General features: G+C 35.9%; 1 protein-coding gene across 1 annotated transcript in view; it reads left to right on the top strand.

Moving 5' to 3' along the window:
• COL19A1 (collagen type XIX alpha 1 chain) overlaps positions 1 to 17,013 on the top strand; it is a 182,567-nt gene that overhangs the window by 67,117 nt on the left and 98,437 nt on the right. Inside the window, exon 12 of the mRNA XM_077782360.1 lies at positions 365 to 409. Coding sequence (XP_077638486.1) covers positions 365 to 409 — 45 coding nt within the window. The remainder of the gene's footprint in view (positions 1 to 364; positions 410 to 17,013) is intronic.

The raw sequence follows: 17,013 nt of genomic DNA, 5'->3' as shown, positions 1-17,013 counted from the left end.
TTATATTTAAAAATTAAAATGAAGGTATTAATAGGAATAAATGTATTAAAATTGGTTCTGCAGAAGAATAGAAGTACTTTAATAAGCAGATCTAGAGTCAATAAATAGTTCAGAATTTTAAATCTGAGAAAATCCCTTAGGATGAATGGAAAAATAAATTACTCTTATTAACTGAAAAGAACTATGGAAAGTCATATTATATTTTGTAGACATTTCACACCTTTTTGAATGAGAGACAATCAGCATCCAAATTACTTCATTTTTGTCTCATAATAAAAGTTCAGTGCAGTAAAATTATTTTTAAAAATACAATTACTTGAACAATGTTCGTTTGAGATTTGTATTTTATCCTTTTGTGTTCCAGGGTGAACGTGGCTTTCCAGGTAATAAAGGTGAAGAAGGTGAAAAGGTAAATTGCTCTGTCCATGTAATTTATTGGTTTAACTTCTTGGTTTAACAATATGGTATATGGCCAACCAGGTAGAGCTTTGTTCTGACTGTCTACCTTAACCCTTTAATTAATAAAATTCTTAAATTTTTGACATATAAATGCTTAAGAATGAGAAGTTCTTTATGCATTTGTTGAGTGCTATCGGGGCTTCATTTAGATTTTTTCCTCTAAGAAAATTTTTGGAGGAACCAACAGAGCCTCTTCGGTGGCATGAAATAGTTCAATAGCTTGTTCAATAAAATGGGAGCTAAACTGGCCTCGTGGAAGGCTGTCCTGGCTGATAGAATGCCAGCATTGGGCAGCATCAGATGATGCCACCCAGTCTTCTTGTGTTACTTTTGACAAGTAAGTCTTCCTAGGTCATCAAAGGCAAAAAAACTTGTGTTAAGGGACAAGTGGAAGGAAGAGCTGGACACTAGCTTGTCTAATAGGAATTAAAGTAACAGTGGTGATACTTTATGGTTGTAACTTCAGTGTCTGTTTAGTGGTTTCTCACTAATTTTGTCTGGTCTGGATTAGGCAACCTGAAATAAGAATATTTTCTTAAAACAGGTAGTTTCTCTGTGCTTCAGCCCACTGTCTAAAAAAGGGTGCAGAAGAGCATTTCTGCTGAATTTATATATCATAAAGATGAAGAATGACAGAAGCTGCTTTTCTGGCAATATTCAGACTGATGAAAATAGAGAGTAGGCGGCAGCTTCTGAATTTAAAAAGGTGTAATATATTTGTGAGTTAGGCTGCTTTGGACATGGATATATTCACTCACCCACCATACCTCTTCAGAAGTGTCAGACAGCTTTCCAGTGTTCATATTTTACAGAAAGCATGCTATGGATTAACAGAATTGAAACAGATTTTAAATGTGGAGTTTTTTTTAGGAAGAAGTATCCCAGTAACCAAGAAGGAAGAAGGATCAGAAGTAAAAACTAGCATCCATAGCAACTAACATATATAATGTGAGGATTCAGCCTCTGAAAAAACCCACTTGTTAAGCTTTAGTGTTTCTAACTCCAATGACAGATCTTATTTCCTTGGTAGTATCATCATTCATCAGTTTTGAAGGGTTTGTGGATTTTTTTTTCTTTTTTTTTTTTTCCTCCCCATAATTGCTCTGCAGCTGTGCTGTGCTCTCCTCAAGTTTTATGTATAAATTGTGTTTGAGCACAAGCATAAGGTTCCAGCTGTTGCTGCCACTCTCTTTGCTTTATTTCCCTTATTTTAAAGCAGAAATAAAATGGCCCAACCACTGGTAGTCACATTTTTCTGATGTGGAAGCTAAACAGCATGCTTAGACCATTTTTTTTCTTTCTGTCTCATAAATTCAGATGATAATTAAGAGGTCCCATTTAAAAATCCTTCCAGTATTTATTATTATGTTTACTATTATTACTTATTAATGCTGCATTCAACTGCCCTTCAAATCAAAGGAAATAAGAGTGGAAGGTTCTTTGTTTACCAGTGATCACTCAAAAATAATTTGGGCTAGTCTCATCAGCAGCTACACATGATATTTGTGTGGGAAGCATGTGTTTGAAAGCTATGGGAAGTAGGTCCTTAGCAGTTATTCAGTTCAGCTTTAATTCAAATAATTATTTAAGAATAGCAATGTAGAGTTTCAGCTACTAAACTGCAGTATAAAAAATTATCAACACATTTGCATTTTAACATAGCAGCACAAAATGAAACAGTTATACTACTTCGTGTGTAACACACATGATTACAAAGCTTGAAATGGAAATTTTTCCTATTACCAAAAATTCTGCCAAATATTGCACATTAAGGAACAAAATTTTTGCACACACTATTTTGCATATCGCCTAGGGTGGGGCACAGCTACCTCAGTGCAGGGTATTTGCCATTCCAGTCTCCCTGCAGAAGTACATGGAAATGAGCCATCCTCTACTTTTGGTTTAGTGACCCTATCATTTCTTAGGATTGAATACTTGATACCAACTCAGCCTTATACCTCGTTTCATCAAATGAAAATAGTTGTTTTTTTGTATTAGGGTCTGCTTTGGCAGGGCAAGCCTTGTGGACACCACAGAGGCGGAGACAACTGAGGTGACAGCATGTGATCATTTGTACATTACAGTTATGGGAAGCAGCTATAATGTAAATTATTGAGGGAGATTCCTTTATGCTGTTTAAGGGTTTCTCTGCCACACTTGGTTCTTCTTGAGGAATCCAAAAGTCTTGTTTTGCTTTTGGTCATGGCTGAACTTGGTTCTCTCTTAGAAAATGCAGTAGTGGTATGGGAAGTACAGACTGTGAAGGTGTTATGTTACAAGTTTTCCCTCCAAGGGAAATATACTCTCACTGTGAATTTATTTTAATTCTCCTTTGTATTCTGTTTTCTTTGTGTCTCATAATGACACTCTTATATGATAGTATTATAACTGCAACAAAAACATTGGTTTACCCTTTTATAGCATGACTGAAAAAGTATATGCTGAGAGAAGTTTTAATTGGTTTGCTGCCAAGTAGGCAAACTAATCATGGGGATGTGTTCTCCTTCTAATACTGCTTCAAATTTTAATTTTACAGTATGGGATAGAAAATATGACTATTACATTTCATGATGATAGGAAGTCAGAAGGTACTGATAATAACTAGAAAAAAGCTTTAAAATACAGAATGTTCTTGGTAAATCAAAGATGTAGCCTGAAAATAAAAATGAAATTGCAACTGAAAGACTAAGATGTTCCAAAGGAAGTATTGTCTGCAACACTAATTAAAAAATCCTATTAAAAAGTGATATTTGGTGTTGGCATGGCTTCAATTTTACAGATTTTGAAGTGCAAGTGCTGGGAATGACTGGTGCTCAGGAATACAGAACCTTTGAGCAAGGACTGCATGATTTGCTCTTAGTGTAGAGTCAGTTGAAAATATGTGAACAGTCTTCAAATACATAACATTGCTGCAAAGGAGGAAAGAAATGGTCTGTGTGTGTGTCTGTAGTGCATGCTGGGCAGTGGGCTGGAAATGCAGCAAGGAAGATGCTGTGTAGCCATTAGGAAAGGGTTTTTAATTTTAACACTATTTATTACAGAAGTCATTTCCTCTTGCAGTGGTATGCAGTTTTTATCCTGGTAACACAAAAGAGAATAAACTAAAGACTTGCTACATGAAAACACATGACATAAGATTATCTTAAATGACTGCAATTTTCACTTAATAGCATCAAAATTATGCAAGGTGTCCCTTACATTTATTTCAAATTCAATAAGCACAGGGAACAGCAAGAACATTTCTTTTTGAACATACATACTTGTTTGTTTTTAATGTCCAGTTAATCATTTTCTGTGATAGGACTGTAAAGCTCTGGAACAAGTTGCCCAAAGTGGTTTTCTAGAAGCAAGTTTTCTCAGAGATTTTCAAGGCAAGCCCTGAGCAATCTGGCCTGATTACCAGATTTGGGTCTGGATTTCAAGATCTCAGACCTATCTTGAAACTTGCAGAGGTTAAAATCTTATTTATTATTACTTATTCTGATACTAGAAGTATGTACATAACTTGGTGGTTGGAACAGACCCAGTGCCTGTTAGCTAGGTGGAAAAAGTCCTATGACCTAACACTACCTTATTAACTGGACCATGGCAGTAAGTACCACATCCAGTCTTTTTTTAAACACTTCCCAGGACAGTGACTTTACCACCTCTCTAGACAGCCCATTCCAATGCCCAGTCACTCCTTCACTTCTGTGAAGTACTTGTCTAATGCCCACATTAAATACCCAAATTAGACAAATAACCTCTAAGATACCTTTTTCCTTTTTTAAATCTGCAAATAATTCTCTTTCCTCCTGGTTATTGCTTCCTTTGGTCACTCAAGTTGGTACTCTTTAACCAGGTCTCCCACTTTTTCTGTTGTCTATATTTCTGGTTAGAATATGTATTTTCCTTAGTACACTTTACAGATATGATTCTTTCTGTAAATGAGCTAGAACACTAAGAATTCAGTTTTCTGGGACACATGAAATGTGAACTCCATATATAATTTTCAATAACATTTAGCAGTCATTATATGTGGAACAAATCTGAATTTTATTTGAAATAGTGATGATGGAAAAGCCAACACATTTACACGTTGATTATATCTGGGCAAACATTACTTGATTGTCACTAATAGATATTAGTCATTTTACAGACCTGGGAATCCTAAATTATTTCCTTTGCTTAGTTTAGCTATTTCAAAATGCTGGTATAAAATCCCTCTTTGTGTTGTAAGTCAGAGAGGCAAGGTGTGCTGTTATATAACAAAATCACAGGACTAGCTGATATCTCAGAAGACTCAGAGGACTTTTTCCTTCATAAAGCATATTCCCTTTCTTTCACACTTGAAGTAGAGGATTTTAAAACTGGATGTCATTGGACCTGAGCTATGTTGCAGTTTGTGTGTTGTGATATGCACTTGTAAACACTTGATCTCTGGTAAAGTTAGTATTTTGCTGTAATTCTGTGATTAATATTTCTCAGTAAAATTATATTAATTAAAAAGTTACATGTATTTGAATAAGGGAAACTTTGAGAATAAAACTATATTGATATTTATTATTCCAGAGTTTCATCCTTTTTACATTACACATTGTGTGTCTTAATTGTGATTTCACCTGTTTATACATATGAGAAGAGAGGAGGAGTCTGGGGCTTGTCCAGCCTAAATGTAGAAAAAAAATTCATTTGCCCAATTTTCTTCTAAACGCAGGATGTTCTTTGTATATATTTACTATTTTCTGAAGTACAATTTGAATTATCCCAGGAAATAGGGCTTCATCTATTTCCTTTAGAAGACAATTCCTAATAGATCTTAGTGTCAAGAAGATTTCCTGGAGGTTCAACATTTTCTACTTCATCCTATCACACCTAATAAAATACTCCTCTATCTACCTTCTATCCAACCAGAACACAGAGTGCTATAAACTTCCAGGGTGTCCCCAGGTGTAGTCTTTTTTTCAGTCTTCAATATGCTTTTCTTAAATATGCATAAGGAAATGAAGAAAGAATCACCTTTCCTAGATCTAACATGCTGGTTTGAAGGTAGTCATTATTTAGCGTTTCTAGTATTTTAATGTCTGTATCATAAATTTCAGTGGTAAAAACCAGACGACTCAAGTACTGGGGAAGCTTCCAATTTACTTGAAAAATAGAAGCTGTTTTGCGTATATGGAAGACAAAGGTTTATAATTATAAATACTAAAAAAACTACAATTAAAAGAAGCAGTTAGTAACACTGTGTATTAGTAGAGTGCTTTTATTTATGAGATGTAGATTCTACTAGAAATGCTTCACTCTGAGCAAAAGGCTAGAAGAGTAAATTCCATAAACTGCAAATCTTCTTGTATCCACAGGCACTACCTGGTCCTAATGTCTTTGGAGTAATGGAAGAATGTGCAATTTGCATTATAGTCCTGTTCTCTTGCTTGTTTGGATGTGAGTGGAGTTTGTGCCACTGTACTTAAAATTTGTCTCTTACCTGTGTTAACTGAGTGCAGATACTTTATTGGGTCAGGGAGATGAATATTTGAAATCCTTGAAATCCTGTTTCATGCAGGTAAGACTGAATGCTTTAGCAGCTGGATATAAATGTAAACAGAGATTTTTCATATTTGTCTCCTAATGCTATAAAGAGAAATATACAAGTTTTCTCTTTCTCATCTTGTAACAATTTAGTCACCTCTTCGCCCCTTCTTTTATTTCTCTCCCTGAAATAATGCAGGCACGTTGGCATCCTAGTAAACTAAGACTACCAGGGTGTATCAGGTAGTTCTGTGATACTTGGCTTGATCTGTTCATATTCCTGTTGTTTAATGCTCTTGCCCTTTGAAACAGGCTTAATCAAAAGTGTCTGTTGGAAATAATCCCTAGCTTTTGAACTGTGCCTGGGAATTATATGAGGAAATGCTAATTGGATTAATTGAAATGTCTGAAAAAACCTTCACAGCTGGGGTCTATCAATTAAATGGTATAGATGACCAAGTTCCAACTCCCAAGATCTGTCACTGTTTAATTTACTTACACATGCCCATTTGGTCAGATTAAAGGTTCATCAGGCTCAGCATCCTGTTCTAATGATAACCTGAAGTGGTGCTCTGGGGACAAGTGTAAGGACAAAGTAAGTAAGTATAGTACTCTTCCAGACTTCAATGATTTGAGACTGCATCTCAGCAGATGTGTTTTCAGTGAATTTAGTAGTTTCCAATTGATTTTTCTTCCACTAGAAAGTACAGTTTTCTCCTGGATTCATGTAAACTTTGAGCATCTGCAATATCCTGTGGTGAGGAATTACACTGTTTATCTTTGTGCTTGAAGAAACACTTCCTTTTGTTTATTTGAAACGTGCTTCCTCTTAATTTGATTGTGTCTCCTACTTCTTTCAGAAGGTTCCTGTTCTCCTTTTCAGTATCAATCGAGAATCAATAAGCTTCTATTACACATTCCTGAGCTGTCTCTTTCAAATTGAAGAATATCAATTAGTGTCTCCCACTATGAAATATGTTCTGTATTATCCTTACTAGTTGCTTCTGTTCCAGTATTTAAAGATGGAAAAGACAAGAACTTCAGTCTGTGTAATATCACAGTGAAATTCTTTGGTTTATTCTCTGTACCTTCTTGTCTCCCCACAGGCACTTTTCTATCCTCTCTTTAGCTTTGAGTTGGGTCTCAAGATCTCATTCTTGATCCTTTTGAACTAGTCATTAATAGTCACTCCATTTAGGAAGTTGTGTTTGTATTCACAGGTGTTATTGCTACATAGGGGATAAAAGGATTTTACAATCTTCATAATTTGATTTATATCTACACTGAAATTCATTTGTCCTATTGCCATGTAATTTCATCTCATAATGACTCTATTGAGTTTTTCATAGTTCATCATCATCTGTTTTATCCTTTATAATTTGTTGTTTTGACTAGATTGTTGTGTTCTTCAAAACAGTTTTCTTTGAGTGTAAACACTTCAAGTCTTACTGAGAAAAAGATTAGCGGAAAACTGATTTTTGTAATATGTAAATGCTGGTGTGGACTCTCACCCTCTTTCTGCCTTGGTCTAGAAATGTAATATTTGACAGGTGTGGAGGGCTTTTGGCATTAGAAAGGTATCTTTATCTTAAACTCTGAAAATGGTAATTTGCATATATTGAATACAATTGTTCAAAAGCAACTTGAGCCTGACAGAGTTCAGACCTCTGATGATCCCTGTGAGTCCTTTCCAACTCAGTATATTCTGTGGTTCCGTAATTTACTTTGGACCACAAAGCTCTCCAAATTCCAATTGCACCCACAATGTAGGAAGCTTCTTGCATGGTAGGCCCAGATGTGGATTTCTGGGCAAGAGAGCTCACGTGTTACTCTGCAAAAACAGCCATGCCTGTTCTGATGAGCTATCTGGGGTATCAGAAGCATTGCAGCTTCCTTAGGGGGCATTCTGTTGAGATATGAGGTTTAACAACAATGTGAGCAAAGTGCTGAGTCCTTTGGATGTACTGCTTCCAGTAATGGTGCCTTCTGTGCCACTTTTGGAGATTTCTGTGAAGACAATCCAGAGATGGATGACTGGATGTTATTACAGCTGTAATAACATCCATTTCTCTAGAAAGCACTTGCTAGTTTGAAAATAAGACTGTAAGCTTTTTGACTGGTAGCTAATATATGGTAATTAATTTAAAATTAATGTAAAAATTCTTACTTGTAACACATGGTGCACATTTAGCAACTGAGAACTGTTGTAGAGGATTATTCTTTATAAAAAAGGCTGTACTGACAGGCATCTAATGAGAAGAAGAAATAGGATAATCTAATAAACGGTATTGATGCTGCAATATTTGAAAATAACATTTAACATAAATTGCATACATGCTTATGAAGCCTTGTAGCTCCTGTTTAGCCTGATACTTTGAGACCTCTTTAAAAATTCTTTTATTTAATATTTATAAAATAGGCATGAATGCAATGATGTGAATTTGTAGATGAAATTACAGAATCATGGAATGGTTCGATTTGGAAGGAGCCTTAAAGCTCATTTAGTTCCAATCTTCCTGCCACAGGCAGTGACATCTACTATACCAGGTTGCTCAAAGCCCCATTCAAACTGGCTTGGACACTTGCAGGGATTGGGCAACTTCTCTGGGCAGCCTGTTCCAGTCCCTCATTACCCTGACAGTAAACAATTTCTTTCTTTAATTTAATCTAAGTCTATCCTCTTTTTCTTAGCAAATTTAAGTCAATGGGCTCTGTATGTAAGCTTTTGCAACTTTGAGTGAGAATTGTTTTCAGTGAGGAAAAGGATTAGAATTCATGATGAAAGAAGAAAAAAATAGTTACAGATATTGGTCACTGTAGAAGAGGAGTTGACAGAAATGTTTTCATCAATATACTAAAAACAGAACTCAGTGTGTGCATATGAGGAGGGGAATCTTTCTCCAGCCACAAAGACAAATGTGGATGTTGCTACTGAAAAGTCAGCAATATACATCTTAAAGTATATTTAAGTTCCAAAGCACTTTTTTCCCCTCCACTTAGCAGTAGTTAATGTTTATTAACGTAATACTGTCAGTGATAAAAATGGTCTTCCTCCCAAACCTCCTCCTTTCCAGTTGCTTCTTCCTATCCCCAGTGTCCCTGTGCACTGCTATTGCAATTGTTTGTGTGATTCCTAGTAAAATAAACAAGTCAGGGAACTGTTTAGACAAAAAAAGTGCTTCTGTTTACTGGGTTTATATCCCAGCACATTCTGTTTCTCCAGACTGGTATGTGGCTATTCTTCAGCAACCAATGTAATTCAGAAGAATAGGCCTATTTAAGTGACTAAAAGGTTCTGCAGACCTATACAGATGACTTTTGGGGTTGGAGAACAACAGTATAATTCTTTTTGGATGAAGCTACACTGAAAGATGTACTTTGGGAACAAGCCTAAGGTGCTGCAATTTCTAATGGCTCTTGAATTCATGAAACCAGACTAGAGCTACTTCAGTGTAGGTTTGGAATAACTCCAACAAAATACAGTGTTAACATCTAGTAGTCTGTGCCATTTTCTCCATAAATCATCTCTTTTGTGCTACACTCTATGCTCATCTGGACATAAATTGAAAAATATTTTGAAGAAGACCTGGCATAAGATGGCATGGAAGTCAAGGGTATTAAGACTGTTATAAAGGACCTGCACAAAAGTTCAAGAATGATAAATTGTACAGAAGGATGTGCTAATGTAGCTAACCCAGTCAGCAGCTTTATGATGCTACTTTTTACAGTATGCATATTTATCACCTTTGTATATTGTTAAATTTTAGTTTAAGAGGCCAAAGAATTGGATTAGAAGAGCAGCTAATTTGCAACACTTGCTAAGACTTTCTGTCACAGCAGGTCAAAAGTAGGTGAAGACTGAGTTTTCCTAGATGCCTACAGGGAACATATCTCTGATCTTGGTATGCTGAGGCCAGTATATATTGTGCACAGATAAAGAAAAAAACTTTATCCTGGTAGCCTGTTAAGTTTTATGTACCTATTGAAGGCTAGCAGTAAGTTAAACTCCTGTTGTCAGTAGCTGGCCAGTGGATACAGTTCAGATTTTGCAGGATGGCCTTTCTAAAGATAATTCTTCCCATTCAGCAGCAGAATATTGTCCTGCCTATTTACTCTAGACCCATTGGTTTTTCACCCTTCACAGTGGTTTAACTAGAAGAGAAATGTAATTTTTTTCTATGGATGGTATCCATAGAACCTATATGGGCTAATTGTATGGACAGTTGCCAGGAAAGTGGGAGCTGCTTATTACAATCCTCTCAAAAAGGGAGAAAACTTCCTGAATTAAATCTCTGTTTACTAAGTTTTGCACAAAAGGCAGAAATTTTATATTTTTCTAATTACATTTTGAATTGACCTTAGTGAAGTCTGACTGAGCAAGGTGGGTGTATTTTGAACAGATCAAGTCTCCACCTCAGATAAATATCCATTAGGAGACTGAACATACCATGTCTTTTTATCAGGGTTTTTGTTAACTCTATTGAAACACCAGTTTCCTCTTATAAAGTGTGGATTTCTATGACCTTAATAAACTACTTACTGTAGTCTAAGAAAATAGAGATAACTGATACTGCTGTCTGTGTAGTCCTGATGAAGATGGTTAACAGCCACAGCTACAGACAAGGCTAATATTCTGGTTGTCACATGACACAAATAAAGCTAGAGGTGCAGCCTTTGGCAGAAAAGATGTAGCAGCCCATCAGCCTGTGCAAACACTCGATGTGGCTTTAACAATCTGCAGAACATCTTTTAGGTATAAATAACAATAGTGATGCTCTGCCAAAACCATGAAAGCATGTGTGTCTAAAAAATACTACTCTTCTGTGAAAGCAATACTATTTGTCAGCTGATGTCAAGAACAGATTGGCTTTCAGTTGCCTTAGGAGACAAGCCCTGAAAAGAAACTAGTTTATTCCTCCTACGGAAAAATCTTCATTCAACACTAACACCAACCCGGTATAAACAGAAACCTCCCCACTAAAAGGCAGATAGAATTTTAAACAATTGTAGCTGCAAGTCAAATCCATTTCTAGTATTTACTTAAGAAATGGAAAAATCATCTGCTCATTAAATGAGACGGTTTTTTTCTTTTTGAGGTTTTAATCTATTGATAGATACACAAGATACCTAAGGTTGAAATTACTGGGAAGATGAGTGAGGGGAAACAGAGCCAAATTCAGCTATTAGTTTTCTTCTTGAATAATATAAGAAAAAAACTGTAATAGCTCAGGGATTTGTGCAAGCTGAGACATGTATTATGATTCCCTTGTGTTAGGCAATGTACAAAGACAGAATGGACCATTTATTTAATCCAAGGATTATTATAACTAAAATGTAACATTTAAGACAGAAGATGGATACCTGCAAAACAACCAGACCTGACTGGCTAATTCAGCAATTGATAATACAAAGGAATATTTAGTTGAAGGGTGTGGTTATTGCATGAAAATAGATGGTATGACCTTGTGTAAGCCTTGCACTGCCAAACTGTGCACTGAGTTTTACATTCAGATGTCCTGATATTTAAGTATGTGTGCATGAGAACCATCAAAGGAGAAGATAAATGGTGACTGGAGTTTTAACTATGACAATCCTAATGGGTAGGTGAGAACAGGATGAGGGAGTATTTGTGAAAATAGCCGGGATCAAAGTGGATGCTGTGTAGAGGGAGAAAAAACATTTTGCCTGTGGTGTGGATGTGGATTGTATCTGAGAGACTCACTTAAAGATAATTCCAGTTCTTGCTGACCAACAGAATCAGTGTTTTTTACAGTGATAAAAAGAGGAAGCTTCCTCGAGTAAAAAATGTTGAAAGTGATATTTAAAACAATTTAAACATAGATTAGATATGAGGTACTGGAAAGTTAAGACATGCTCTTGGCGAGGAGTAAAGTCTGGATGTAACTGATGACTCACAGAAATGATTGTTGATTTTATATTTGCAATGAGATTAGCCAGAGATGCTGTAGAAGGAGAGGAAGACTGGACCATGAGTATTCCCTTTATGGCCTCTGCATGGAAAGATGCATGTATGAGTTGTCTGACTGAATTCAGGAGTCTTTGTCGTTTGGAAAGCCTTTTGCTTTTGGATTATGAGGAAAGGTATAGCACAATAAATTATATGCAGTACATCCGTTTTTAAACTGAAATGGTATTCTGTGTGTAGAATTTATTGTAGAATTCAGCCAGATGGAGTGAGTAAAGAATAGAATATCCATTACTATTCAGAATGATGGGGTGGGTTTTTTTTAGTTTTTAAAACATATTCAGGGTCTTTCTGGGGAGTTAGACTACTGTTTATACCCACTAAAGTTTTTGCACAGAAGTACCAAGCAGGATTTGAACATGAAGATCACCATGAAAAAGCTTTGTGAATCTTCCTTATAAACATATTTTGCTAGACTGATGATACTTCCTGAAGAGTGTATTAATATATTCAAGTGAATGTTAAGAATACATATTATCTAGCAAACTGAAAGTCTGCTTTCAGATAGCTCATACTTTAGGTTGTATTTTTCTGATTTCTATGAATAAAGCTTTAATATTGGGTTAAGAACTTTTCTATCAAGTTAGGTCTGGGAATAGATGATCAAATAATTACCATAATGCATGGAGTTTTGATTGTTGATTTTGTTAATATTTTTCTCCTTGACACTGAAAGTTTTAAAGGAAAAGAAAAAAGAAATTGAAATGGTCATGACAGCATGAGCCATAGCAAGATAGCATACAAAGCAAAATTTGCAAAATGCAGTCTAAATTTCATGTGGCGGAAAGAAAAGTAGTGTGAGCATTTTAAGCATGATTAAGACTTTATGTTGGGATGTTTATTATTGAAAAACAAACAAAATGTGAGATTGTGATTAGATTTGCATATATTGTAGCAAGGAAGAATTAGCAAAACTCTCAGTATTTTTCTTCTTATGCTGCCTGATATCTATTACCCAGAAGGATCAATTTGTGTCTTTATATTTCTTTTATCTTAACAACTCTCTTAGATGAAAACGTGTTCTGTGTATCTTATCTTTTCGACTTATCACAGTACATCAGAATCCCTTTTATTATTCATTTAATTAATGATCTTTAATGATCTTTAATGTCTCTGGTCAGCAGTGGGAAATGTTAGGCAATCTCTTAGATTTCCACAGGATAGGGTTATACTGAAGATAGTAACCAAGAAGAGATTCAGTAAGGAACACATTAAGAGATCATAGGAATCTTCACCTGTGTTTTCAATAAGGCATTACTGGTAGCCTTGCTGTGGCATTTTCTAGATGTGAAATAATAGAATCGGACGTTATTTAAGACTTGGTTCTCAATCATAGTTCTGTAGCTTATATTATAAGAGTTTTTAATAGGACTGTGACTGAGGACACTTTATTACCTGTCAAGGTGCCGTGGAATTTTTAGACTGTTTTAGAAATCAGTGTTTGTGGATGCTGCCATGGGAGTTGAACTTTCATAAAGAATGTATGAGAAAGAAATGTATGCCTAAGCTACCTGAGTGAATATGGATACAGTTCTTCAATCCAAAGAGATTGCTAGCTCTTCAGAATATGTTTATCAGTGTACTCCTGTTTTACCTGTGTTATTTGGTTTAATTTTTATTTTGCTGCTCTTTGTCTCTGAACTCATTCAATCATTGTGCTTGGCAATAATGGCACATGGACAGAGCAAACATCTCAGTCATATTGTTATTCTTTATATTGTTGGCATTTGTATTAATGTTTGTCTGTCTTTCAACACCTTCATGATAAAAGGAGACATTGTTAAATGAGAGAGTTTTGACTCCTTAAGACAGGTACCTTCAAACACTGTAATCTTTACTCAGCAAGGACATCATCCTAAAAAAAGTTAAAACTATTTTGATATGTGACTTTGACACATTTTTTAAGAGAGAGTGATCATAGCAGAACCCTGGAGCAGTGGGGAGGAGTGGGGAGGAAATGTAACCTGAAATTGTGTTCAGGGTTATATCTGCCTCACTCACAGGAAGACACACATACAATGGAGCATCGTCAAGTCTGCTTAGAGCATTCTCAAGCAAAATCTACAGTTAAGGCAAATTAATTCTAATCTTAGATCATTACCGTACTTCTCTGCCTTTTTAACACAAATTCCACACCTTGATGTCCCACTTCTAACATTTTTTCCCATATTTGAGATCCATCAGCATGTCCTGTGTTCATTCTTTCCTTCTAACTATTTTTCACACTTTCTGTCATTCTAGTTTGAAGAGCAGAAAAATATGGTGCCCTGAACTAGCTGTTATTTCTTACTTTTCTCATCAGTGGCAAGTAATCCAGAATAGTTGGGTTTTTTTTTAGCTTGCATTTGACAAATGGAGAATGGAGTTTAGCCTTTTAAAAATGTTTTTGTATTTTTTTTCTTTTTCATTTTGCATTTCTATTTTCATTTTGCATTTTAAGGTTTTTCTACAGAATAAAAGTGGATGGCTGCCTCATTCCTGCTGACAAAATGAGGCAGTTCATTGGTGCAGCTTTGGAGCCTTGGGCTGGCCTGGATTCAGATTGTCCTGTGCCTAAGGTTTTGCCTTTAGTTGAGGTGGTGATTTGCCTTTATGTGGCCTCTCTGGATAGAAATGCTTAGAGCTTACTTAGGAGTGTGACATGTGACACCAAACAGTAGTTAGCCATTGTGAATATTTTCAGTATTGCTCAGTCTATGTAAAAAAAAGCAGGATGGAAAGATCTTTCTCCCGACATGGTATCCAGTATGTTCAGGCACAACACTTTTTAAGACTCTTTCACAAGACAGCAAAGGCACAGTTTGGAATCAGCTGATTTTTAGTCATTGTTTCTTGATAAGTGTGTCTAGTGAGCTGTCTGATTTCTTTAAAGCTTTGGGATCACCTGATTTATTGGTTTGTCTGAGAATCCTAAATATAGGGGCTTGGGAAGACACAGGCTTCAAGGTGACATCCTTCCTGATCATCTCTGTTGATTTTTGTTTTCCATAATAGAAGTGTATTTCTGCAATGTATTATGCTGTCCCCTTCTGATCCTGCTTAGGAAATACTCCCATGTTACAGGTTACAGCCTGTTTGGAAATGAGCTTCATGTGTTACTCTTATGTTTCCTTGTATAGTACCTGCCAGTCTGGACTGAGTCAAAATCATTAGTTTGCCTTGTTTTCCACACCTTTTAAATGGTTCAATCTCTCAGCAGTCCTGAGGTGCTTCACCCTGTGTATTGCCACTTTCCTAAAGCATACTATCCCATATTTTGTGGAAGATTTATCCCATATACTGTGGAAGGTCAAGCAGTAAGAATATTATAGGGGTGGAGCTCTTCATAACCCCAGCTCTTCAGACATCTATCAGAAAATCAGAAAGAAACAAAGGTTGGGTTTTTTAACTGTAGATGTAAATTTTTTTCATTCATAACTTACTCAAAAAAAATCAACAAGCATTATTATGAGCTGAGATCAGTTTAAAAGAAGCTATGGAGAAGTGGTCACAAGAAAATAAAATTAATGTAGAACATTCTGCTGAGCCAGAGCTGTAACATAACAGGAACATAAGTATTAAAAAATTACAAGTCATAACTGTCTTAAAGATATGAAGGTAAAATCATGGAGTTTCAGAGGCTTAAAATTATAATGTGTCCACACTGATTTAGTGGAATTATATAGCTTGTGTACTCTGGAGAGTAATTGAGCAAGTGTTAATTAACAATGGCACTTTAAAATTTTTCCAAAAACTGACACCAGAAATTCCTTATTTGTATTATTAACAGGGCAGTGTTGCAGAAAAGTCTTTATCTTTTTAGTTCAATTTTTAGGTTGTGATGTATTATATTTCCAAATATATTACTTTGCCATTCTAACATGGGGGGAATAGTGTGCAAGGAAAATGAGGCAATCTTAAAGCAGACAAGTGAGTTGGACGCTGGTACTCTTATTCTGCAGAGGCTGTGCAGGTACCCCTGGCCCTAAATAAAGAATGCTATAACTGAATTTAGTGCATCCACTGTTACACACAGCAGACAGAGCCCCTCCCAGCAGTTGTTCTGGAGCAACCCCATCCGCTTGTTCCACCAGGGTAATGGAATGCAGAATTCACCCAAAGAAATACAAATATTTCAGTGTTACATCGGGTTAGTTTTAGTTAACTAATAAAAAAGGCTTGATGCTTTCAGAGTTTTGTCATCCTATTTTTGCAATAAATAGTCTTTAATTGTCTCATCTGAATGTAATATAAGCAGGCAGGAGCACTTCATATAAAGTGACATTAATGCATTTTTCTCTCTTTTTGTTATTCTATAAGGTACAAAGTCACAATGTTGATTATTAACAGCTTCCTCTACACTGCAGAGTAGCTTCAGCAACTCTGCAAATTGGCTAGACTTGAAGCTGTAAATTATGCAGTATAGTGTGCTTCATAAAGACAGAAATTAATATGACTTGGCTCAGTTCTTGTGAGAATAAATTGTAAAAATTGGACCCCTGTTTGGTTTGAGTTCTGGCTTCATAGAGAACATCGTATGGACATTCCATATGATAGGCTTGGCAAGTACAAATTGTGTACTCCATTAAAAATTGGTATGTTCATGTAAATTTGCTCGCCTGGCAGAAAGCCAGAGGCTCTGCAGAGGTCCAAGGCTCATTAACAGGGGGTGTTTTTTATCATTTTGTCAAAGAAACTGAGAAACATTTTATATCCAAATATTGTGTAAATCATAAGGAATGGGGGGTTTCTTTCCTCCCTGCACTCACCAGCTATGCTTGTATGTGTCTAGAGCTGCCTGGTGGCATTTTGAAGTTACTGTCTGCCTGCTGGAGAGGAAAAGGCACGTTCACCAACATGTACTGCTCATCTCACAGCCAGGCAAATGATAAGTGGGTCTGAGAGGACAGGCATCTTTTATTTGGGCTCTCTGTTCAGCTTTTTATGGCAGTGTAGGTGTTGCATAAAAAATTATGACAAGATAGTTTTACCTTAGGTCTCCACCTATACATCAAGGCATTTAAAGGATGCTACTACTTCTGAAGGAAATCTGTACATATTTGTATCATTTTTCTTAAAGT

Source organism: Lonchura striata, chromosome 3 (assembly GCF_046129695.1).
Source record: "Lonchura striata isolate bLonStr1 chromosome 3, bLonStr1.mat, whole genome shotgun sequence".
NCBI classification, from domain to species: Eukaryota; Metazoa; Chordata; class Aves; order Passeriformes; family Estrildidae; genus Lonchura; species Lonchura striata.
The sequence above is the reverse complement of the archived record's forward strand: the minus strand, read 5'-3'. Positions and strand labels throughout refer to the sequence as shown.